This window comes from Scyliorhinus canicula, chromosome 3, assembly GCF_902713615.1.
Source record: "Scyliorhinus canicula chromosome 3, sScyCan1.1, whole genome shotgun sequence".
Lineage (NCBI taxonomy): Eukaryota > Metazoa > Chordata > Chondrichthyes > Carcharhiniformes > Scyliorhinidae > Scyliorhinus > Scyliorhinus canicula.
Window position 1 is genome coordinate 57,667,493 of NC_052148.1, and position 26,923 is coordinate 57,694,415.

General features: G+C 44.6%; 1 protein-coding gene across 3 annotated transcripts in view; it reads right to left on the reverse strand.

Moving 5' to 3' along the window:
- alpk2 (alpha-kinase 2) overlaps nucleotides 1-26,923 on the reverse strand; it is a 57,370-nt gene that overhangs the window by 21,721 nt on the left and 8,726 nt on the right. For all 3 annotated transcript variants that reach the window (XM_038790591.1, XM_038790590.1, XM_038790593.1), the window contains exon 2: nucleotides 2,268-5,772. In XM_038790591.1, the coding sequence (XP_038646519.1) occupies nucleotides 2,268-5,772 (3,505 nt within the window). The remainder of the gene's footprint in view (nucleotides 1-2,267; nucleotides 5,773-26,923) is intronic.

Sequence of the window (26,923 nt, forward strand, 5' to 3'; positions counted from 1 at the left end):
CAAATTATTATAGAATCATAGAATTCCTACAGTGCACAAGGAGGCCATTCAGCTCATTGAGTCTGCACATTCCCCCGAAGAAGCCCCCATCCAGCCCACGTCCCACCATATCCCTGCAACCCCACCTAACCGTTTTTAACGTAATTTAGGGAAATTTAGCGTAACCTATCCATCTAACGTCTTTGAACTGTAGGAGGAAACTGGAGCGCCCGGAGGAAACCCACACAGACACGGGGAGAAAGTGCAAACTCCACACAGTCACCAAAGGTCGGAATTGAACCCGGTCCCTGGTACTGTGAGGCAGCAGTGCAAACCACATGCTGGCTATTCTTTTCACATGCTCCTAGTATTTGTTGATTTATACCCTTTCCTACAGTGTGGATACTGTTTGGATTTTTATACACAACTCCTACCAATGTCTTCTTTCCTTGCTGTTTTTACCACCACCCAAACAGACTCCAAGTCTAGATCATCTCTCACAGCTGTCCTCATTTCATTTCTTATTAACATTGCTATCCTCCAACCCTTTCTTTCTCCTGGTCCATCCTGAATGTTAAGTTCCCAGTTTTGATCTCTTTGTAACCATGCCTCCATCTTGGCTATGAGATCCTATCAAATTTCCTTGTTTTGCGCCATTGGTTTGCCTACTTTATTCCTAATGCATCATGCATTAAAATACAAAGCCTTTAGGCTTGCCGTTTTTAATTATCCTAAATTTTCTTTGTACTGTGGCCTTATGTGCCTCTCACCCTTGATTACCCTGTCTATAGTTTTTGCATTTTACTGTATTTTCTTTTATTACTGTTCTTCTTTCTCTTTCTCTAGTCACCCTGCTTTGGTTCCCATTCTCCTGCCATTCTAGTTTAAACTCTCCCCAACCACACTAGCAAACACTCACCCTAGAATGTCAGTCCCAGTCCGGCCTAAGTGTAACCCATCCAGCTTGTCTTGGTCCCACCTCCCCCAGAACTGGTCCCAATATCACAGGAATCTGAAACCCTCCCCCTTGCACCATCTTCCCAGCCATGTATTCATCTGACATATTCTGCTAGCATGTGGCACTGATAGTAACCCTGAGATCACTATCTTTAAAGTCCTACTTTGCAACTTACTTCCTAACCCCCTACATTTGGCTTTTAGGACCTTATCCCTTGTTTCACCTATTCATTGATACCGAAGCGTACCATGACCACTGGCTGTTCATCCTTCCCTCCAGAATGTCTTGTAGACACTCTGAGGAATCCTTCAGGGAGGCAACATACCATCCTGGAGTCTTGTTTGTAGCCATGGAAGTGCCCATCTATTCTCCTTATCATAGAATTTGCAGTGCAGAAGGAGGCCATTCGACCCATCGAGTCTGCACCGGCTCCTGGAAAGAGTACCCTACCCAAGCCCACACCCCCACCCTAACCGCATAACCCAGTAACACCACCCAACACTAAGGGCAATTTTAGTCACTAAGGGCAATTTATCATGGCCACTCCACCTAACCTGCACATCTTTGGACTGTGGGAGGAAACCGGAGCGCCCGGAGGAAACCCACGCACACACGGGGAGAACGTGCAGACTCCACACAGACAGTGATCCAGCCGGGAATCAAACCTGGGATCCTGGAGCTGTGAAGCAATTGTGCTAACCACTATGCTACCGTGCTGCCCTAAGTTGAATCCCCTATAACTATTGCAATCCCACACTTTCTACTCCAGTGCAGCAGAACCATTTTTTAAAAACAAAATTGGCAGCTGCTGCTTTCTGCTGAGAGGCCATTCCCCTCAAAAGTATCTGTTTTGCAGCGGACTAACCACAGGTTCTTACACTGCTGGTGGCCACCTATTCCCTTCCTGCCTGTGGACTCTTAACTCTTAATCTGAGAGACTAATGTAAAGTGGCTGATGGGGTTGAATTGACTACTCTTCTTCTGCCACTAAGGTCCTCTGTTGCTTTGTTGACCTCGTTGCATGCATTTCAAAGTGGAGAACATCATCTTAGCCAGTAAGAAAAGCACAATCCATCATATTTTGAATATGGATACATAAACAGGCTGCAACATTATGACTCAAGCCATGCTCATTCTTTAAGTGGCCCAATCAAAAAAATAACAGTATTTTGAGGATTAGGGTACCCAATTTGTTTAAATTTGCTTTTCTTTTGTTGTGAACAAAACATGATTGGAGTCAATTGAGTAGTTACTTTGATTATGTTTCGATAAAGATAGAAGTTATTTTAATGTGATGTGTGCTTGCTAGTTTAATGGGGAAAAAATGTACCTTTTTGATCATCCTGCTGAGGGTGCTTTGCCTTTTTCAGATCCTTCTGCTCTTTCTTATGAGTCAGTTCCTCCTTCGTCTTTTCAGACATTCTTTTAATCGCGGCAAAGTCTTTATTCAGGTTCTCTTTTCCTGCTGGAGAATATGTCGGTTTGCTCTTCGCCAATGTGCTCTTCCCCACATTGTCTGCTGACAGGCGCATACGTTTGACCGGTTCTTCCTTCTGCTGATCGGTCAGAGATGGGGCCAGAGTCTCAGTGGTGGCCTTAGCTGCCTCACTGGATGGCTTCTGAAAACGTGCATTTTCCTGGGCCCCTGACATCAGCTCTTTGCTCCATGCTACTGATAATGGTTGTTTCATCCGAACAGCTGTAGCCTGCTGTTTATTGAGTGATGACGTGGACGGAATGCTCTTCCTAATTGATGACTTGGTTTGTAAGGAAATGGCTGGTTCAGGATCAATGGTCTTCTTCAGACTCTCATATAATGATACTCTCAATAATATGTGAGTACTTGGGGGCTCTGTTCGGTTTTTATCATTTTTATAAGTCAATGGGAGATTTTCAACTTTATCGTCAGTAGAGTACTTTTGATTACTTTTGCTGGGCAAGGTAAACATCTGGCAAAACTTCCCTTTACATTCAGCATCGGTGTCCATTTTGATGCATTTCAGTGGATGATCCGCCACTATTGCTTTGTTGTTAACCTTGTGTTGATTGCATCCTCGAGGTCTTTTGCTACAATCTCTGCAATCTGCTAGTGCATTGGAATCTACATTCATTATTTGGCCTTCCATGGGTTGAGTAATTATGCTTGATCCTATGCTGTCGGCAACAGTTGACTGGAAAAAATCATTGCATTGAACTGTTTTATCGCATTCTTCAGTGACCACTGCAGTTTCCTTGTTGTTCTTAATTTGCCATTCTTTTATTTGAATCCCTTCATTTTGGCCCATATTTCTTACAAAACACTTTGATCCCTCACTTAGATTTGCCTTGCAATCTCCCAAGTATTTCACTTTTTTACTGTGTTTATTCAAACCTATTGTTGTTGATTTAACGTTTAAATCCTTCATCTGTTCAATTTCTGGTGGAGCTTTCATCATTGAACCAATTGAAAATGTTGTGGATTCCAAATTTTCTGCTGACCTCATCTTTTTATTATTGTAGCCTTGAACTATTTCACTATCACATTCTGCAGAAGTAACATTGTGATTTTCTAAGTTCTTCTCACCATGGCTAAATTCACCTTGAAATGCCATTCTCTCATCACAATTTATTACTGCGTTGATATCAATGTCACAGCTTTTAGTTCCAGTTTTAGTTTCCTCTGCAACTGGCATTGACAAATATCCAAAATGGCTCTCTTGTTGAAGTGTGGGTTGAAATATTTGAGCAATATTCAGGTTTGATCCATCAATTAACGAAGATTCCAACCTGTCTATCACAATTGCCTGGACATCTTCCATTTCTTGCACCCTTCCACACTCATCTTTCATATCAACGTCAATTACATGACCCATTGAGTTCTGGATTGGCCTGGGTATTTCCTGATGGCTAATAGATTGGCCTAATGCAGGTGGGCATACTGTCGATGATTTTTGTTCTTTTGGATCAGGATACTCACCACACTCCATGCTGTTGAGGTTACTGTTTGCTTCGTTATTAATCATTCTCAATTGATCCCTCCCAGTTAAAGGAGAAATATTTTGTTCTGTCAAACATAACATGGATGATTGCAATGCATCTGATTTGACAACTTTAGGTTCATCATTGTACTGAAGTGCCATAAATTGATCGTTCAAATTTGGCACAGTTTCAGAATTTGACATTTGGCCAATTCGTAACTGAAAATTGAGATGTTCATTGTCAATTGGTGGACAACTGACAGGAGACATGACTATTTCTGTAGCACTATAGAGTTGGTTGCATCTTTGTTCATTATTCCTGTCACCGATAACATCTTGCAGATGGTCATTATTTTGACAATTTTTTGCTTCACAAGAGGTTTCATTTTCAATATATGTGACATTTGAAGTATCTTCATGACTGATGTTTTCATTATTGTTGCTTGAGCTATTCCAACAAAGCGACGGTTCATCATTTTCCATTTTCTCGTGATCTACAAGTGTGAATGCATTAGCATCTTGATGAGTAACAACTAAAGGTTTAGCAGCAGTACTGTTTGTTTTATATTCCATTTCCTGTGAAAGCCAATCTGAGCCATCAGTTTTACCATTGAAGGGTACCAGTATATTTGACTGAATTTCTAAATTGCATTCAAGCAATACAGGCAGTTCAACTGGCAGTTGTTCCTCTAGTTGACAAGTTGCAGGTCCGCCAGTTTCTGGAAAGCTTGATATTAATTTATTATTATGAGTTTCATTTTCTGCTGTCTCACTATACCACATTGACTGACTTGTTGATCTATTTTCATTGTGTACTTTATTTTCTGAAGCATCTGAATGACATTGTATCCAGTCATGTTTTTCCCCTCGATTGAGAGGAATATAGTGGCTTTTGGCAGCACCCTTTTGGCTTGTTCTATTCTGCAATACAGGTTGCTCAAATGTATTAATTAGTTCCTTGTACCTGTTATAATCTTCAAGCATTGCTATTGGTGAAACAACCTCCATTGAATCCGAATGTATAAGCTCATTTCCACATGCATCTACCAGACTGGACTTATTTCTATAACATTCACTGATTTGAAAAGTATCTTCATCAGGTGGGAAGCCAGGATTATCATTAGGGTGAACATTTGAAGTGTATTTTGATTCTTTCGTGAAACATTTGCCACCAATCTGGAATATATTGGAGCTAATGTCCAATGATCCTGAAATATCTTGAATTTGGACAGGTATAGTTAAACATGATTGATTATCCAGATATGGATCTATGTTTCTACATGTGCCTTCTTTCTTGAATACGTCTGACTCAGAACCTTTGCAGACAATTGAAGGTGGATGGACAAGGTACGCATTATGAATATGCAATTCTGATGAGTGTTCCAAAGTTCCCAGCTCTTTATTGTGAATGGAAGAGTCCTCACAAAGATCTGAATTCTTACTTTCTAGACAACAATCTCTTATCAAAGGTTCAGTAACGTGCCTGGTATGTTCAATTTTTGCCTTGCAATCACTATTACTTCCTTGATATTCTTTGTTTATACAACTTATCTTGCCGTCCTTTGTAATAGATTTTTCATTCAATAGTCCTTTATCCTGAATGTGATATTTATCCTTAAAGTCACTGGTTTGTGCGGCCACGCTCTCCACAGTCAGAGCATTATTTAGGATTTTGCAGTCTGCATTGAGCTTGTCACATTCCGCTTCATGGTCATGATCAGCTGGTTGTGCTGAAAGTTTAACATATGTATTCAAGGACAAGAGGTCTGCCTTTTTCACATGGCAAGCACTGCGATCATTTCGGTGCTTTGTTGAGCTCACAGTCTTTTTAATAAAACTAGTCTCTCCGTCTTTTAAAAGTAAAGGTTGTCTTTCAGCCTGTCAAAAACAAATCTACATATTAAACATTAATTATAAACCAAGGATAACAAAATATACAAGGAACAGAACAGAACAAGAAAGTAATGCTTTGTTGTAAATGTTAGTGAATTTTCTATGCCAACAATGATTGTAATATGTTGAGTAGATTACAAATACCCAATTTGACTTTCTCTCTTCTGGATTTCTTACTTGTAATTTTGTCCTCCCGATCTTATATATATATATTTATTAAAAGCAATACAAGATTGATTTCTTCTTTGTGATCAAGGATCAGGGCGCGATTCAGCAACCGCATTGTGCCCGGCGCAGACCTGGGCGTGCCTTGTGATTAGCGTGAGAAGACAAATTCGAGGTTCGCGCCGGGGCGAACCATTTTGTGATTCACCCGGCCTGTTCCCAATGACGAGATCCGAATCTCGTCAAAAAATGGCAAGAATATCATTAACCCTAGCTTACATTAATTTTGATCTCATTAACAAGATTGAAGTCGATTGTGCCCTGCTCGGAATTACCCGACACCCCAGCAGGAAGTTATGCCAATGTTGTTTAGTACTCCTTTTCAAAAAGGTGAAGCTGGCGCAATGGCTTCTGAGGGGAACTAAGGAGGTGAGTAACCCTTTCTATTTTCTGGCATGTGTGGTGACCTTTGTGAGGGGTTTCCATGGATGAAAGGTGTAGTGAGCACAAAGACACACAAAGCTCCTTTGTAGAACTCAACTAATTTTTATTAACGCTACTAAATTTGAGTTTGATACTTATTCTAAATTGCAAACATATATGTAAGAATGAAACTATACTCACTAACACTATCTCTATCTACTAGCTGTAACTATTATATCTTATCTAGCTCTGCAATACACTATGAATCTTGTCTTCTGCAGCCCCAATCTAATCTCCTCCCCCAAGCCCAAGAGCCAGTGCAATTTATAGTACTGCCCCTTAGCTCCCTCTAGTGCCTAGGCTTAACATAACTCATCACATGCTGTACATTTGTACAATGTCACAGAATGCAGCTCAAGGGCACCGTGAAGCTTCAAGTCATCTTTAAATTTTGTGGAGGCATCCACAGCTGCAGCCTGTCTGTCCTACCAAACTCTCCCAGGACAGAGCCCTGCTGTGGCTTCTATCCCGAAAGGCAATTTCATCCCCTTTGACTGTGAGCAGCCTCTAACGTCAAATTTCAAATGAAGAATTAGCCTTGTTAATTGTGAGAACACTTCATATTTCTTAACTCTCAAGCGCCTCATCGAAGTAACAGGTGCCAAATCTCAGAGAATGATTAGCACACTGCATTGCCAGCAAGCTTTGATGTCTGAACAGTGTGCCTGAGCTCGCGGAGCATCAGCACCATAGAGGCAGCTGCCTACAATCAAAAGCTAAAGAGCAGGGCTTCACCACTGAGGACCCTCTTTCAACCAAGTTTAAATGTTGAGCACGACCTCCCTAATTTTCGCGTCAGAGGTCTGGGGTCTAGGGGCTCCTGTTGCGGCCAAGGCTGAGTGTGTAGAGCAAGGTTTGCCAGCACAACTGGCTTCTTGGATGGCACTTCAAGAGAAGGCGCGACAGCCATGCTACAGTGGGTGAGTCTTGGAGGATTTGAGGGTCCCAAGATGGAAGCCCTAGATAATTGTTGTTCTCTCACCTTCTCCAATACCTTCCAGATAAAGCAATTTTTACTGGCATAGATCCTACGGACCTTGCTCTGCTTATGGCAGCCAAGGCAGGCAGAAACCATAGAAGGCAGCAACCCGAACACAGGCTGAAGGTGGCACCCCACGTGGAGACCTGGCTGCCCATCCTGTGCTCGAGCAGGATCGGTGTGGCTTCTCGCAGTCATCACCCCGCAGGTGCATTTAGAAGGTGATAAATGCTCGGTATGCCCAGGCATCAGACTATATCACCTTCGAGCTGGACCAGGCCTACCAAGATGCCCGGGTTGCAGGATTTGCTGCCATCGCCGCGATGCCCCAGGTTCAGGGGACAATCATGGCAAGCATGCCACTCAGCGAGCATCGGGGCATCAGGGAGTGCTCCATTTTAACAGGAAGGGTTTCCACTCCCTGAAATTCAGATTGTGTACAATCACCATCTCTGTATCATGCATATGTGTGTTCCTGCTACCCAGGGAGCGTGCATGACAGCTACACCATGGAATTGGAGATGCCCAGTGTCTTTGAGGACCACCTCGGGATGAGGGTTGGCTTGTGGAAGTCAAGGGATACCCGCTGTGGACATGGCTGATGATGCAGGTGGGAGGTCTAAGACGGGGCAGAGACCCGATACAATGAGGCCCACATTACCACATGTGCTGTCATTGAGCTGTGCATTAGCTTGCTCAAAATGTGGTTCCAATGCCTTGACCATTCTGGTGGTACCTTGCAGTACACCTCTCAGAGGGTCTCTCACTTTGTGGTGGTCTGCTGTGCCCTCCACAATCTGGCATGCTGGAGGAGCAGGAGGTGGAGGGACATGTGATCTGAGGAGGAGGAGGCAGACCCTGAGAGGCTGGAGGATGAGCCCAAGGAAGAAGAGCTGAATGATGGAGTCTATTGCAACTTTCTTCATTGAGTGAGCCTTGTGCCTTCCTGCCAGAACAGTGGCAGCTGGTAGTGTGGTGGAGTCGTTCACTCTGAGCAGGTTTGCGGCTCCATGCTAAGAGACTGGTTGTGTGGGCAAGCCCTACAGATGGAGGTAACTGAGGGATGTGTGCCTTTGCTGGAAGCTTAGCTGCAGTGTGATGTTGAGCCTGGGTTTAACACTGAGGTTGTGACAGGGAGCTGGTCAGGTTTGACACCATAGGGCCCGGAGACATTGCCTGATCCTTAGGAGTGCATCTCACCAGTGAGGATATAACTCTGAGAGTGACTGTGTGCCATGGAGGGTTCCAGCGGCCACTGGTGCTTGTGTACTTTGTGTGGGGTTAGCTCTGTTAATCTCCTGCTTCCTCTGCCGTGGAGTTGTACATCTAAAGAGTGCAATGAGGTGTTCCAACACTTTTGTGGTCTAGCGATTGAGCATGGCCATGCCCATCCCCCTGGTTAGACAGCTGATACACGAGGGTGCCCAGAGATTGGGGGTAGTGAAAATCTTTTATTGTCACAAGTAGGCTTACATTAACACTGCAATGAAGTTACTCGGGACTTTTCACAGTAACTTCATTGCAGTGTTAATGTAAGCCTACTTGTGACAATAAAAGATTTTCACTTTCACGTTCAGATGCGTTTCTATGTGATCATCAGTCTCAACAGTCAGGAGCCTCTTCGTCACTCTAAGGGGTGGGTTGCAATTCTTTTACAGCTGCAATGGTAGGTACAGCCATGGCACCCCGATCCTGAGGGGAACATCTCGAGTCCACACCCTTGTCACCAAGTCAGTTCCCACAAGTCCCATAGCTCCAGGTACACACCGCCCAGCAAGCCTGAATAATTTAAAAAGCTTTCTTACCTCTCTACTTCCCCTCAAAGGCCATTGTTCCTGGGCCCCATGAGTTCAGGGATGAACTGGCTAGATTGATTCAGAAATGGCTTGGCCATAGAAGAGCAGCAGTGGAAGGGTGTTTTTACGAATGGAGGTCTGTAACTGGTGGTGTTCTGCAGGGATCAATATTGGGACTTCTGCTGTTTGTAATATATATAAATGACTTGGATGAAAACATAGCAGGTCTGATTAGCAAGTTTGCGAATGATACTAAAATTGCAGGAGTTGAGGACAGTCATGAAGATTGTCAGAAAATACAGCAGGATATCGATGGGCTGCAAAATTGGGCAGAGAAATGGCAGATGGAATTTAACCCGGACAAATATGAGGCGATGCAATTCAGGTGAGAGCTATAAAATAAATGGCAGAACCATCAGGAGCATAGATACACAGAGAAATCTGGACGTGGAAGACCACAGATCCTTAAAAGTGGCAGCACAGGTGGAAATGGTGGTAAAGAAAGCATATGGCATGCTTGCCTTCATCAGACGGTGCATCGAGTATAAAAGTTCGCAAATTATGTTACAGCTATATAGAACTTTGGTTAGGCCATATTTGGAATATGGTATCCAATTCTGGTCACCCCACACTACCGGAAGGAGGTGGAAGCTTTGGAGAGAGTACAGAAAAGGATTACCTGAATGTTGCCTGGTATGGAGGGTATTAGCTATGAGGAGAGATTGAATTAACTGGGATTGTTCTCCCTAGAAAGACGGAGGCTGAGGAGCGACCTGATAGAAGTTTATAAAATTATTAGAGGTATAGGGTGAACAGTTGGAGGCTTTTTCCCAGGGCAGAAATGACAATTGCAAGGGGGCACGTTCAAGGTGAGGGGGAAAGGTTCAGTGGAGATGTCCGAGGAAAGTTTTTTTTATACAGAGGGTGGTGGTGGCCTGGAATGCACTGCCAAGTGAGGTGGTTGAGGCAGGTACATTAGCTACCTTTAAGACTTATCTCTATACGCACATGAACAGACGGGGTGTAGAAGGATACAGGTGGTTGGTTGAGATAGGATATGTGATCACTGCAGGCTTGGAGGGCCGAAGGGCCTGTTCCAGTACTGTACTGTTCTTTGTTCTTGTAAATACTCGCACCAAATCACACCCGCATGACTGCCAGTTTTGAAGAATGAGGTATAATGGGGAGGGAAGCAGAGATTCGGGACTTCAGCCCGTTAATCACATTGAAATGTGTGAAATTCGGCGGTTTGCATTTGACGCCAGCACGGGGCAGGTTGCCCGCTATAGCCAGCAATCCAGAAGGGGAGACTGGAAGATCCAACCGGTGTGAATGGCCAGAAAATTGTGGCCCTCGCCTGGAACATTACTCATACAGGTCCCATTTTATTGTTAATGATTTTTTGTATCTCTTGCATGTCTATATTGGAAATTGGCCTTTTCATTTCTTGTAAAATTTACTTGTGAATTTCTGAGGGAAAAAGCCTTAAACTTACTCAATTTAAGCTGACACAACACATTGCAATTATATAATATAGGGAATGCTACAATCCCTGCAAAATTCCTCTGTGCATATCATTGATCATCAGTTTTATCCTGTTTCCTAACCCTTGAAGAAAACACAATCTCAAATGATGGGCAAAGGAAATCAAAGCATTTCAAACTGAGCAGAAATTCAGGTTCCAGAGTAACCAGCCAGTCTGTGTCAAATATTCTTTTGAGTAGTTGTACTGCAATTTCTAATTGTCTTTATGTAAGTAATGCATATCTCAAAATTACATAGTTAACATATTCAAGACATAAACAAAACTTTATAAAGATGTTTTAATATTCAATGATTATTTGAGCTTTCAATGCAGTGATTAAACTGTAAAATTGTGTACTTATCTATGCCCAACTTACTGTCAAACTATTTCAATTGGTGCCAAACAATTATATGCTTATTTCTTCTTTTCCTCTGTTTGGTTTTTGCTATTACTCTCATCCTGTCTCAAGTGCCTCACATAGAGTATGGTTCTATGAGTGCATTTACCCTCTGACGCCTTGCTCAAATGGCTAGCCTTAGATGAATCACGACCATGCAGTGTTAATGCATAACCAATTGGTGGTAAGCTGCCTTTTTGAACTGCTGCAGTTCCGTGTGCGTGGTTTAGAGGGGAATGGGCAGGTGTTGGTGTTCATATACTCTTGTTGCCCTTCTTCCCTCTTGGGGGAAGGTGGTGGGTTTCTCTGATCTGTAATCACTCCAATATAGAACAAATTAGAGAAGCCTGGGTGATCGGGAAAGAGGTGGAATTTAAACTAACATAGCAGTGGCTGGTGGCAAGACCACAGAATTGAATGGAGTGCAGATTTTGCACAGGCCCAACATTGCTCTCCATTGACTTCAGAGATAATATCAGGTGGTGTGTAAAACCAACATTGCACCCAATCTTGTTCGTTTCCCAACAGGCAGGTTAGGTTAAAATTGCTCCCCCCACCACCACCATTGCGCTCAGATTTAGCCTGCACCTCTGATCTTTATTCAGTCCATTTGTTTGATATTGTGCTCGAGATAAATAACTCCCCCACCGTACAAGATAAATACTTTGGTTATCTGATTGAACTCTGATCAGTTTTGGGCAGCACGGTAGCACAAGTGGATAGCACTGTGGCTTCACAGCGCCAAGGTCCCAGGATCGATTCCCCGCTAGGTCACTGTCTGTGCGGAGTTTGCACGTTCTCCCCGTGTCTGCGTGGGTTTCCTCCGGGTGCTCCAGTTTCTTACCGTAGTACAAAGATGTGCAGGTTAGGTGGATTGGCCGTGATAAATTACCCTTAGCGACCAAAAAGGTTAGGAGGGGTTATTGGAAAACTCCTATACAACGCTCCCATGGTGTGGTGAATTACAAATACTAATAATCCACACTGTATTGTACATGTGTTGAGCCTGTATATTGTATTGGATCACGTGTAGTTGCGTGGCTCTACCCACAGGGGGAGATGAGGAGCTTGTACTGGGCTCCACCCTTGGCTCCGCCCATGGCTCCTCCCCCTAACCGGAAGTATAAAGGTTGTTGCTGAGAGCCTGCCTGCCAGTTCATCTGGAGTTCATCTCATCACAGGCAGGCTCTGTTGTAAGATGATTAAAACCACTGTTCACTTCTAACCACGTGTCGCGTGAATTGATGGTCTCATCACATGGCGAGCGTGCGGACAAACAACACCAACTCCCGATACTTCCAGCTGCACAGGGGCACCAGACAAGGATGCCCACTGTCCCTGCTGCTGTTCGCCCTAGCGATCGAACCACTAGCAATTGCGCTCAGAGTAGCAAAATGCTGGAGGGAGATCCAAAGAGATGCAGAGAGCACAGAGTTTCACTCGATGCAGATGACCTGCTCCTCTACATTTCGGACCCACAGAGCAGCTTGGACGGGATCATTGCGCTCCTGAAAGAGTTTGGCGCCTTCTCAGGCGAGAAACTCAACATGAACAAAACGGAACACCCACAAGTAGGGGGGGCAGCACTAAAGGGACTGCCGTTTAAACAAGCCCGACACAAATTCCGCTACCTGGGGATCCAAATAGCCCATGACTGGATCCACAAATGGAACCTCACCAGTCTGACAGAGGAAGTAAAAAAGGACCTGCAAAGATGGAACACACTCCCACTCTCCCTCGCGGGGAGAGTCCAGACGATCAAAATGAACGTACTGCCCAGGCACCTCTTCCTATTCAGATCCATCCCGATCTACACGCCCAAGGCCTTTTTCAAAGCATTAGACAAACTAATCATGGCGTTCGTATTGCCGGGGGGGGGGGGGGTGGATGGCCAAGAGAATAAGGGGATGCATCAAGGAGCCAGAAGCCGAGTGAATGCACGCGGAAGAGGCCTACTGCAAGGGGACCTCCCTCTGGGCCCTCGCCACGGCGGCACTCCTACCCCACCCAAAAAACACTCCAGCAGCCCAGTGGTGACAGCCACCCTCCACTCCTGAAACCAAGTACGGCACAATTTGGCCTGACCAAAATGTCGGACAAAATTCCCATCTGCAACAACCATAGGTTCACACCAGCGCTGACTGACACCATCTTCAAAAGGTGGAGACAGGACGGGGGGACACTGACAGTCAGGGACCTATACACCGACGGCAGGATCGCAACACTGGACGAACCGACAGAGAAATTCCAGCTAGCCAGGGGGAAAGAGCTAAGGTACCTGCAACTCAAAAAATTCCTACGAAAGGAGACAAGGACTTATCCACAACCACCACAACAGACATTACTGGAAGAGTTACTGGACACAAGCATACTAGAGAAAGGAAACTGTGGCGACATGTATGACCGACTGGTAGAAGGGGCCGACACCTTACTGGGCGTAACAAGAATGAAATGGGAGGAGGTCCTGGGGATTGAAATAGGATGGGGACACTGGAGCGAACCACTGCATAGGGCCGACTCCACCTCCACGTGCGCAAGGCTCAGCCTGACGCAACTAAAAGTGGTAAATAGAGCCCACTTAACAAGAACCTGTATGAATAGGTTCTTCCCAGAGGTGGAGGACAGATGTGAGCGGTGCCAAAGAGGCCCGACCAACCACACCCACATGTTCCCCTGACTTGTGGAGTACTGAACAGCCTTCTTCGAGGCAATGTCCAAAGTGGTGGGGGTGAGGGTGGAGCAATGCCCGAAAGTGGGGGTCTTCGGGGTTTCAGACCAGCCAGATCTATTCCTGGGGAGGAGGGCGGACGCCCTTGCCTTTGCCTGCCTGATCGCCCGCCGTAGAATCCTGTTCGGCTGGTGGTCAGCAGCGCCACCCAAAGCTGCAGACTGGCTGTCCGACCTGTCGGAATCTCTCCAAATGGAGAAAATCAAATTCGCCATCCGAGGGTCAGACGACGGCTTCCACAGAATGTGGCAGCCATTCACCCAATTGTTCCAGAACCTGTTTGTGGCCAACAAACAAGCAGAAGAATAGCCAGATAGCTAAGAACCAGGGGAAAGCAGCCAAAGCATGAGAGGGTGAGATAGACCGGGAGAGGAGGGGGAACAGCTCAATCTGAGGTAGGAAAGGCAAACCACAGGAGTGGGGGGGGGGGGGGGGGGGGGGCACAGACAGGGAACAATAGAGGAGAGCCAGGGAGGTATGTGGGGAGGGGTTGGGGGGGGGGGGGGGGGTTGCAGGGAAACGTTAACAAACTTGGCATCCACAGGAACAGAGAAAAAGGAGAATACAGGCGGAGACGGGAGGGCCGGCTGAAACGGTAGTGAGCACGAGACAACAACGGCAGCGAAATCCGTCCAGGAGATCAAGGGGCAACACCAGCACCAGACCCATTCGAGGATTGCCCTCCGGAATTGTCTCTCTCTCCGGCACCCGAACGTATATCTACCCCCCCCCCCAACAAATAGATGCCTACTTATGTGTGTAAATAATTTTGCCAAGTATACAGAGTTTCAGCGGCTGGGCGGGTGCATTATACCTTACCAGTTACATTGGGCAGCACGGTAGCATAGTGGTTAGCACAATTGCTTCACAGCTCCAGGGTCCCAGGTTCGATTCCCGGCTGGGTCACTGTCTGTGCGGAGTCTGCATGTTCTCCCCGTGTGTGCGTGGGTTTCCTCCGGGTGCTCCGGTTTCCTCCCACAGTCCAACGGTGTGCAGGTTAGGTGGATTGGCCATGCTAAATTGCCCTTAGTGTTGGTTGAGTGGGGTTACTGGGTTATGGGGATAGGGTTGTGTGGGCTTGGGTAGGGTGCTCTTTCCAAGAGCCGGTGCAGAATCGATGGGCCGAATGGCCTCCTTCTGCACTGTAAATTCTATGATCTATGATCTATGATTTGATTTTGTACTTCTCTCGTGTTGTTACTGTTTTTTTCTTTTCTCTTCTCCCATTGTGATTTGTGTGTGTGCCCTTCTCTTCTATATATATATATACCATATCCTGTGTACATAACGGCAAATATACTTTCAAAAATCCAATAAAAAACATTTATTAAAAAAAAGGAGGGGTTATTGGGTTACAGGGATAGGGTGGAAGTGAGGGCTTAAGTAGGTCGGTGCAGACTCGATGGGCCGAATGGCCTCCTCCTGCACTGTATGTTCGTTATCAGGTTACTAGTATTGGCTGTTTGGGTAAAACTATGTTCCTTATTCTCCTGAGTGCACCCTGTGCAGGAACATGCATATTTTTGGATATTAAGTGAAGATTTGCCCTTGATGCATTCCACAGTGTGCGTAAGGCTCAGATATGGACATTAAAGCAAAGTAGGTGACTGGTAGCACAGTGGTTAGCACTGTTGCTTCACAGCGCCAGGGACCCATGTTTGATTCCCGGCTTGGGTCACTGTGTGTGAGGAGTCTACGTTCTCACCGTGTCTGCGTGGGTTTCCTCCGGGTGCTCCGGTTTCCCCCCACAAGTCCCGAACGTTGTGCTGTTAGGTGATTTGTTCATTCTGAATTCTCCCTCAGTGTCCCCGAACAGGCGCCGTAATGTGGCGACTAGGGGCTTTTCACAGTAACTTCATTGCAGTGTTAATGTAAGCCTACTTGTGATAATAAAGATTATTATTAAGTACAATTGGGCATCTTGTGCCCATCGAACTCCTAATGAGTTAGTTCCTGCAGATTTAGAAGGACAGATTTTGGTCTCTCGGTGAATGAAGGGATATGGTGAGCTGAGCCGAAGAAGATCATTCATGATCATATTGAATGGTGGAGCAGGCTTGATGGGCTGTATGATCTACTCCTGCGCCTATTTCTTATGTTCTTACCAGAAAATATATGAAGAGATAATGGCCAAATGGTAACCTCACTAGGCCAGTAATACCAAGGCCCAGGCTAATGTTCTGGAAGCATTGGTTCAAATCCATGGCAGCTGGTGGAATTTAAATTCCATGAATTAAACAAAAATCCAGAACTGAAAGCAAGTCTCAGTGATAGACACCACAAAACTGTTGTCGATTGATATAAAATGAATGTCCCTCAAGGAAGGAAATCTGCCATCCATACCTTGGTCTGGCCTATATGTGACTCCAGACCATCAGCAACATGGTTGTCAACCATGACGCACAAGGTTTCTTTAAGACAGTCAAGACCACCTATGGCCTAAGAACCCATTGCTGCCAAGAAGGGGGAGGTGCTCATCAAGAACAGACAGGCACTCAGAGCACGCTGGAAGTAGCTCTTCAAAAACCCCTTAACCGAGATTCAGTCCTCAATACGCGTGTCCTCATGTTACCCATCACAACACAACCCCAACCCGGCACAAGGTAGAAAAAGTCATCCGACAACTAAAGAACAACATGACGGAGAAGTATATTGGCATGAATACATGACCCCATTTCCCATATTTGGAAGGAGGAGGATATGCCAGGAAATCTTAGAGACACCATAATCGTGACCATCTTCAAGAAAGGTGACAAGTCCAATGCAGTAACTACAGAGGGATTTCCCTGCTATCGGCCACAGGGAAGGTCATTGCAAGAGTCCACCTTAATCATTTTCTCCCTGTGACTGACGAGCTCCTCCCTGAATTCAAATCCAGATTATGCCCATGAAGGGACTATGTATATCAGATACCTCAATACCACCAGAGGTACCACCATTGCTGCCTCTGAAAGATTCTGCACGTCCATTGGCAGGATAGGCGCAGCAGCATCAATATTCTTGCTCAAGCCAACACTCACAGCACTGAAGGATTGACCACACTCAATCAGCTCTGCTGGGTGGGTCACATTGACCACATCCTGACATTAGATTCCTGAAATAAGCACTCCACTCGGGGCTCTGACAAGGAAATTGAACAGCAGTAGGGCCGAGGAAACACTTCAAGGACACCCGCAAAGCCTCCATGAGAAAGTGCAAAATCCCCCTCAAAAACTGGAAATGCTTGGCCAAAGAGCACCCAATGTAGAGAAAAAAGCATCTGGAGAGGGGCTGAACATCTTGGGTTTCAGTGCTGAGAGTAAGCTGAAGCCAAGTGTTGACAGCGAAAAGATGACATGGAAACCCAGGCAACAAACCAGCCACTCCTCCAACCACCATCTGCCCCACCTGTCACTGAGACTGTAGGTCACACATCAGACTCCTCAGTGACTTGAGAACTTATTTTTACTGTGGGTGCAAGTCATCCTAACTCTGAGAGTCTGCCTAAGAAGAATGCGGTTGACTCGGAGCTGTCCTTCAGGGATGCAACAAATGTTGGACTTGCTAACAATGCCGGACTTGCTAACAATGCCGGACTTGCTAACAATACCAACGTCCTGTGAATGAACAAAAAAAAGAAGTTGAGTTCTGAAATATCTCACACAACTACTTTAGCAGAGATGCTAAACCATTTACATTCAAGTCTCTGTTTAAATCAGGGAAAGAAATATTTCGAACAAATCCTGAAGTGTCTGGACATTATTATCCAACAAAAACGTTTAATGATACGGCCCACTTTACCTAATAAAACAGCCAAAGGCACTTTATGGAAGCATTATCAAACAAAATTTGACAGCAATTCAGGTAAACAGGTACCAAAGCTTGGACAAAGTGATAGGTTTTGAGGAGTATTGTAGCCACCGAAGTTGGCACTGCCCGACACAAAATGGCGAATTGAAATGCATGCAGGGATAACAGGACAATGTAAGGAAAACAGGCAGGCTGCAGAATCTCCCTGTGTATTCTGTCTGCAAAGAAACCAGACAGCACTGAAACTAACAGTTGCGCATATTAATTGAGCGATTCCCGGTGATTCCCGGGCACAATGGACACAATCAAGAATAACAAAGGTCAAGCCAGACTCTTAGGCGCCAGCAGGAGTCCCAGACAATAAGTTACAAACAGCCCCAAGAACCACCCAGCGATCGGGAAACAGCCCCAGTATTGGGGAATTCAAACCAATCGATTGGTATGAGGTCCAATCGATTGCAAGCAGGTATAGGGTCCGCCCAGATGGGCGTGAAGCCCCTGTGACCTATAAAGGACAGATCCCAAGTCCAGCTCTCTCTCTTAGCCGGCCCTCCCAGCAGAACACCTTTGCAGCAGCTCTCTAAGAACTTGACCGTGAGAAGGAGAGACCTGGCCAACAGCTACACCGACAAGTAAGTGTTCAACCAACGCACGCTACGAGATTAGACACTCCTGACCCCTTAGTCCGTACCAACTGGGAAGCCTGCAGTCTCAGGACAGAAAAGAGGCCATTGTTCCCTGATCCAGTGGGTTCCCATATCGAAGATAAGTATTGGCTTATAGTGGTAGGAGTAGTTTAGTCCATTAGTATTAGTTGCATGAGTATCGATTTACTGTGCAATAATAAATGTGTTTGTTTGAACCTTACTAACTGGTGTATTGAGTCATTGATCTGAACTTGAACTTAAACCTTGTGGCGGTATCATAAAGATACCTGGCAACTCTAGAGCTAAGGAACAAAACAGAGCCAAATGAGTGTAAAGCACACTCACCAGAACGAGCAACAGTATCTTAGAGAAAGTTGGAAGCAGCGACAGTGGACCAGGGAGGAAACGACAGCTCAGGAGAGAAGGTAAACTGAGGGCCAGGAGTGGGGCCCAGCACTTACCTGGAGAGGTTTTGGACCATAACAATCCTGAGGGTGTCCTCCAGTTTGAAAAGTGGAAACAAAAAAAAAATTAGTCTCCTGACAGGAAAGCCATGAAGTGATTGTTGGTGAGTAACACTGTTGTTCTCCCTTTCTCCAAAGTTAGGGAGTGAGACAAAGCAGCTGGGGAAATTAAAAACGTTTTAAAACAAAATTAAGTAAAGCATTCAATTTGTTTCCCTTATGATCAAATAATGCCAACAGAATTGAAGTCAGTAACTAGGGATTCTTCTCTTTTATTTTAAAAGGGAAAGGTTATGAGCATTAGTAATGTTTATTAACATTATTTAGTAACAGTAGCAAGGATATTATCAAATAGATAGAGGAATGGCAGGGGTGTTCTGACCTTGCGAGTGCACATCCTGTGTCATGTGGGAACTCCAGGATGTTTCTGATGTCCTGGGTAAATGCATGTGCATGAAGTGTCATCAGCGGCAGCAGTTCGAGCTCTGGGCATTGTAGTTTGAGCAGCAGCTGGATCACTGTCGCACATTTGTGAGGTTGAGAGCTTCTTGAATAACATGCTTATCGATAAGGTAGCCTGCAGTCGGCAGCTGTGATCCACACTGGGTCAACTGATATATCGAGAAAAAAGGATTTATGTAGTCCTCAGGTCAGAATTTAAAGAGCTAGGTAGGAAATTAGCAAGCAGGACTTCAAAAGTAGAAATCTCTGGATTTTTCCCAGTAGCATGGACGAGTGAGGATAAAAATATGAGGGTAGAGCAGATGAAGAAAGAAAGTGTAGGAGGGAGCTTTATATTTCTGGTACATTGAAACAAGCTCTGGAGGGATGGGGGATGTTGGGGATATATGTGCCATATGGGTTGCACTTAAATATAGCAGGTACTGAGTTCCTTGCTATTCCTTGCTAGTTCTATTGAGGAGTGTTTAAGAGGAATACCAAGATACACAGAAGGCGACAAGAGAGATAACATTAGAGTAGGGAATAATAAATTATCAGGTGGGCTCAGAGTAAGGGAGAAAGTAATATGACCTCAATTTGTGTTGCTGTGCATGTATATGAATGCACTTAGTGTGATAAGTAAGATTGGTGAGTTAGAGGCACAGGTTTCTATGTGGAAATATGATGTTGTGGCTGTAACAAAGACTCGGCTCATAGGTCCGGGCGTTAAATATTCTTGGATACAAAGTATTCAGAAAAGATAGGAAAGGATGGAAAAGGGGAGGGCATTGATTAAGGAGAGCATTGCAGTGCTAGAGCGAGAGTTTGTCCCAGAGGATCAAGGAAATAATCTATTTGACTAGAGTTAAAAAAACAAAAAAGGTGCAACTACATTGCTTGGTGCAGTGTATAGGCCACCAATTAGTTGTAAAGGTATAGAGAAACAAAGTTGCAAGAAACTTACAGCAAGGTGCACGAATTATAGAATAGTTATAATTATCTGAATATAGATTGGGATAGTAATGGTCTAAAAAACAGAGGTGGGGAAGAGTTCCTACAGTGTGTTCAGGAAATGTTTCGACAACAGGATGGTTCCAGCCCAATGAAAAGGAAGGCATTTCTCGACCTTGTTCTTGGGATTGATACTTGATCTACTGGATCAAGTATCAGTAGGGGAAGATTTTGGGTATTGGTAGTTTTCAGCTGACTTTGGAAAAGGGAAAGGAACAACCCAGAAAAAGAATAATTGAATGGAGGAAAACCAACTACAATGGGGCAAGAATGGATGTGGGCTGGATTAATTAGAATCAATGGTTGGCCGACAAAATGGTCACTAAACAATGGTCTGCTTTTAAAGAAGTGATGTTTCGGGCACAGCAAAGGTATGTTTCCTAAAAGAGGAAAGTAGGGCAAACAAATCCAGACATTCCTGGATGAAGAAAGAGATACAGATGAAGATCAAGAAGAAAATGTGTGCTTATGGTAGATATGAGGTGGATAATACAACGGAGAAACAGGCTGGCTATAGATGGTCCGGGGGCAATAAAAAAACAAATAAGAGAACCAAAGTGAGAATATGAAACGAGACTAGAACTAGCATTAAAGGGCATGCCAAAGTCTTCTTTAGGCATATAAGTAGAAAAGGTGTGATAAAAGGAGGAGGACTGATTCGGGACCAAGACAGGGATTTATGCTTGGAGGCAGGTTGAATAGCTGAGCTATTGAACAAATACGGAGCATCTGTTCTTACCAAGGAAGAAGAAACTACCCAGGCATCGTGAAAAAGGAAGAAAGTAATACACCATGAGGACTTAAAATTGATAAGGAGAAGATATTGGATGGGCTGTGTGTAATTCACATTGATAAGGCACCATGACTAGATGAGGTGCATTCAAGAATACTGAGGGAAGTGAGAGTGGAAATTATAGAGGCTATAAAGATAAGCACAGCAACTATAGGCAGTCAGCTTATCCTCAGGGGAACCTTCTAGAAACAATAATTGGTGCAAAATTAATAGCCACTTGTGCAAATACAGATTTGTTGAGGAAGGCTAGCATTGATTTGTTAAGAGAAAATTGTGTTTAGCTTGTTGGAATTTCTTTATGAGGTAACAGAGAGGGTTGATGTGGGCCATATTGTTGATGTGGTGTACATGGACTTCCAAATGACATTTGATGAAATGCTACACAACAGACTTGTGAGCAAAGTTATAGCACATGGAATAAAAAGTGATTCCCACTTTCTCTGTATTATAGCTTTGACAAACAGTCATCTGGACTCGAAACGTTAGCTCTTTTCTCTCCCTACAGATGCTGACGGACCTGCTGCGATTTTCCAGCATTTTCTCTTTGGGAATAAAAAGAGAGAGTAGGAATATGGATTTAAAAAATTGGCTGAGTGACAGAAAACAGAACGTAGTGGTTAACAGATGTTTTTTGGACTTGGAAGGATGGTTGGTAGTGAAGTTTTCAAGAGTTGGTATTAGGACCCATTCTCAACCTGATACATATATTAATGACCTAGACTTTGGTATACAGGCATCATTTCAAATTTGCAGATGATATGAAAACATTGTGAACTGCGAAGAGGATAGTGTCGAACTTCAAAAGAACATAGATAGGTTGGTGAAATGGGCAGAGAAGAAAAAGATGAAATTCAATTCAAAGATGTAGGAAGTGATTCATTTGGGTGTGAAGAATGAAGAGAGACAATGTAAATTAAAGGTAACAATTCTAAAGTGGGTGTAAGAGCAGAGGGACCTGTGTGTATATGTGCACAAACCAACGATGGTGGCAGGACAGTTGAGAGAGCATACAGCACGCTAGGCTTTATTAATAGCGGCGTAGAGTAGAAATTGAGAAAGTTAAGAGAAGATTAGATCGAGGTGTTCAAAATCGTGAGGGATCTGGGCAGGATAGGGAAAACTGTTCCTCTTGGTGGAAAGATTGAGGATGAGAAGTCACAGGTTGAAGATGAGATGTCAAAAGATGCAATGAGGGACATGAGGGCAAATGTCTTCCCACATAAAGTTAATCTCAGTAATGGTGATCATGAGACTATCATTGACTTCATTGATTCCATGCCTGGATCTTACTCAGCCACAGTGAAGGAACGGCAAAATATTTCCAACTCAGGATGGTGAGTGACTAGGACGGGAACCTCAAGGTGGTGGTGTTCCCAGCTATGTACTGTCCTTGTCCTTTTAGATGGTCGTGGTTATGGGTTTGGAAGGTGCTGTCCAAGAAGCCTTGGTGAGTTGCCAGCGATGCCCACAACGCATGAAAGAATAAAGAAGTAACAAAACGATTGATTAGTATCTGAAGTGCACTGCCTGAGAGATAGGTGGAGGCAAGTTCCATTGAGTCATTCAAGAGGGAATTGAATTATTATGTGAAAAGGAAGAATGTGCAGTGCTACATGGAGAAAGCAGGAGCTTTCGGGCAGCAGGGTGGCAAGGGTTGAGAGAGGCGGTGGCGAGATACAGTGGGTGTACTCAGTGTACGTGTGGAAACTGATTGTGTGTTTTTGGATAGTATCAGCAAGTGGATGAGAATGGGGATTAAATGATTACCTTTGCTACAGTAACATAGGAACCAATTTGTGTAGGAGAGAAACTAAAGGAAGATGTGAGTTTAGGGAAAGGGCAGGTAGCTTAGAGGAAGCTTGGCCATGTGGGCTAGTGGAAGATGCAGAGGTGGCAGAAGCAGCTGAGCAGATGGACTCAATCTTATTGGCACAGAAAGCCATGAGCTCCTTGCACTTCTTGGGGACAGTGGAGGACAGGGGAGAGAGTTTCAGGAAGAAGGTTTGCATTGGAGATAAGAAGCCAGTGGGGGGCGTGGAGGGTGCTCTGTGTATTCAAGGATGAGTCTGGAATAGCGAACAATTTCAGCAGATGAGGACACAGGAGATGTTAGTGCTTTATGTGGCCCATTTGGATCTGGCAGTGAATGGCTAAACCAGTCAGTGCCATGTGTGGTCAATTCTGCAACCCTTAGACTCAAGAGAGCAGAAATGAGTGCCATACAGGGTGGAACCACCAGGGTAAAAGAAGGGTGTGAGAGAAAGAGCGAGAGAGAGAGAGAGAGGTGGTTGTAATGGGAAATGGGGTGTGGTTGAGCACATATGCTACTGCAGGAGTGATGTGGTGAATGGAGACAAGGCAGCTGGGATTTTGAAATTGCTACTGCAAGTAAATTTGGAGAGAATTTTCTTCCCGGGGACAGGCATCATTGGGGGAGGTGTGTTGGGGTACGGGTGGTTGGGTGGGCACAAGAGGGAAGAGGGATGTGGGTGTAGGGTGATAATAGGAAATGATCAGAGGTGGCCTTGTCTTTGATTGATTGATTGTCACATGTACCGAAGTACAATGAAAAGTATTTTTCTGCGTCCAAGGGAACGTACACAGTACATACATAGTAGTCAAAAAGAATAATCGTTAGAGTACATTGACAAATGGAACATCAACAAATAGTGATTGGTTACAGTGCGGAACAAGGGCAAAACAAAGCAAATACATGAGCAAGAACAGCATAGGGCGTCGTGAGTAGTGTTCTTACAGGTAACAGATCAGTTCAAGGGAGAGTCGTTGAGGAGTCTAGTAGCTGTGGGGGTGGGGGGGGGGAGGAATTGGGAATAGCAAAGCGAAGAGAGGTGACAAGTTTAAGAGGGAAGCTGTGAATATAGGTTGTGGAGCTTAAATTGAAAGAGTGATTATGGGACGATATAAGGGTGACGAACAAAGTGGAGAGACAGCATGATGAATTGAGGTGGAAGTTGAATCAGCGAGGGTGGGAAGGGGCCTGGTGCAGAGACTGAGGGAGGAGAACAGTGAGAAACAGTGAGATAGAGAATATGGATTTTAAATGAGAGATGAATGCTTGGAACAAGGTGACATGCTCAAAGGAGGAGTAAGTGTCGGAGGAGGAAAGAAGAAATCATCCACAATAAGCTCATTCATAATAATCCAATGGCATGATCCTCATTGTTAAATAGTAGGTTTAGTAGTCCAGCGAATAAATATGTTTTTTGAAAGGCTCAATTGTCAGGTAATGTGAAACAATGAGTATTTGTTTGGTACAGTAAGAAGTCTTACAACACCAGGTTAAAGTCCAACAGGTTTGTTTCAAACACGAGCTTTCGGAGCACAGTTCCTTCCTCAGGTGAATGGAGAGGTATGTTCCAGAAACATTTATATAGACAAAGTCAGAGATGCCGGACAATGCTTGGAATGCGAGCATTTGCAGGTAATCAAATCATTACAGATCCAGGGAGAGGGATAATCACAGGTTAATGAGGTGTGAATTGTCTCAAGCCAGAACAGTTGGTAGGATTTTGCAAGTCCAGGCCAGATGGTGGGGGGGTGGATGTAATGCGACATGAATCCAAGACCCCGGTTGAGGCCGCACTCATGCGTGCGGAACTTAGCTATAAGTTTTTGCTCGGCAATTCTGCGTTGTCGTGTGTCCTGAAGACCGCCTTGGGGAACGTTTACCTGGAGATCAGAGGCTGAATGCCCTTGACTGCTGAAGTGTTCCCCGACTGGAAGACTCGACCAATGTAGTCTACCTCATACGCTGCAGGAAAGGATGTCCCGAAGCGTGGTACATTGGCGAGACCATGCAGTGCGACCATGCAAAGGCCGACACTGTGACAACGAATGAACGGGCATCTGCATATTGAAGTCCCCCATGATTATTGTAATGTTGCCTTTTTTACATGTCTTTTCTATCTCCTGATTGAATTTCTGCCCCACATCCTGACTACTGCTAGGGGGCCTGTACATAATTCCCATCAGGGTCTTTTTACCTTTGTGATTCCTCAACTCTACCCATAGAGATTCTATGCCTTCTGATCCTATATCACTCCTTGCTATCGATTTAACTTAATTCCTTACTAACAATGCAACCCCGCCCCTTTTGCCCATCTGCCTGTCCTTTCGCTAGGACATATACCCTTGCATATTTAGATCCCAGCCCTGATCCTCTTACATTCCCACAACATCGTACCGGCCAATTTCAATGTGTGCAACAAGGTAATTTACCTTGTTCCGTATACTGCGTGCATTTAGATCCAACACCCTCAATCCTGCATTGGCCACCTCCCTTTTCACACTCTCTCAGTCACTGTACCCTGTACTGTGGCCCTTTTTGTTTTTGACTGTGGCTTCTCTGCTTTACACTTTCCCCTTACTGCTTTTTGTTTCTGTCCCGTTTTACTTCCTTCCGACTTCCTGCATCGGTTCCCATCGCCCTGCCACATTAGTTTAAACCCTCACCAACAGCACTAGCAAACACCCCCCCCTCCGGTTTTATTCTTTTTTGTAAACATTGTAACAGTTGGAGAAAACTGAGTGGCATGCTCAGTTGTTTCCGAAGGAATTTAAGAGTCAACCTCACTGCTGTGGATCTGGAGTCACATATAGGCCAGACCAAGAAAGGATCGCAGATTTGCTCCCTCAAGGGCATTGGTGAATCAGATGGGTTTTTACGACAATGGGAAATGGTTTCATGGCCATTATTTCCTAAACTAGCTTTTTAACTCCAGCTTTATTAACTGAATTTAAACTTCACCAGCTACTTTGTTGAGATTTGAACTTGTGTCCCCAAAGCATTACCCTGTGCCTCTGAAATACTCGTCTGGTCACATTACCACTTCACCACTATCTCCAAATATATTAATTAATTTAAGATGAAACAATCACATTAATGCTCAACAGATATTTGACAACACTAATTGATATTAAAATGTAAAATGTCCCAAGGTGTTTCACAGGAGCGTCATCAAACATAATTCAACGCCAAGCAACACAAGGAGATATTAGGAGAGATGACCAAAACCATTGTCAAAGGCGTAGATATTAAGAGTGTTATAAAGGGGCAGCACGGTGGCGCAGTGGGCTAGCCCTGTTGCCTCACGGCGCCGCGGTCCCAGGTTCGATCCCGGCTCTGGGTCACTGTCTGTGTGGAGTTTGCACATTTCGCCCCCACAACCCAAAGATGTGCAGGGTAGGTGGATTGGCCACGCTACATTGCCCCTTCATTGGAAAAAATGAATTGGGTATTCTAAATTTTTAATTTTTTTAAAAAAGAGAATGAAAGAGAGGTAGAGAAATCCAGTGAGATTTTCCAGCACTTTCCTTTGATGATTAGTGAGTCAGAAAGTTGGTGACGTTTACAGAGGGACTTCCATGTTAAGGGCCACTGCAACTAAAGGCACGGTCAACAACTGTGGAATTATGAAACTCTTGGGTGTGCCAGTGGCAGAATTCAAGGTAAGCATAGATCGTGGAAGATTGTAGACCTGGATGAGATTACAGGGATTGAGAGTGAGTGAAGCAATGAGGAGTTTGCAGTGACTGGGATTGAGTGAGGCAATAAGGAGATTACTTTGATTGGGATTGAGTGAGCCCGTGAGGAGATTACAGAGATTGGGATTGAGTGAGACAATTAGACAATTACAGTGATTGGGAATGAGTGAAACAATGAGGAGATTACAATAAATAGGAGTGAGTGAGGCAATGAGGAGATTACAGTGATTGGGAGTGAGTGAGGCAATGAGGAGATTACAGTGATTGGGATTGAGTGAGGCAATGAGGAGATTACAGTGATTGGGAGTGAGTGAGGCAATGAGGAGATTACAGAGATTGGGATTGAGTGAAACAATTAGGTTATTAGAGTGATTGGGATTGAGTGAGGCAATGAGGAGATTACAGTGATTGGG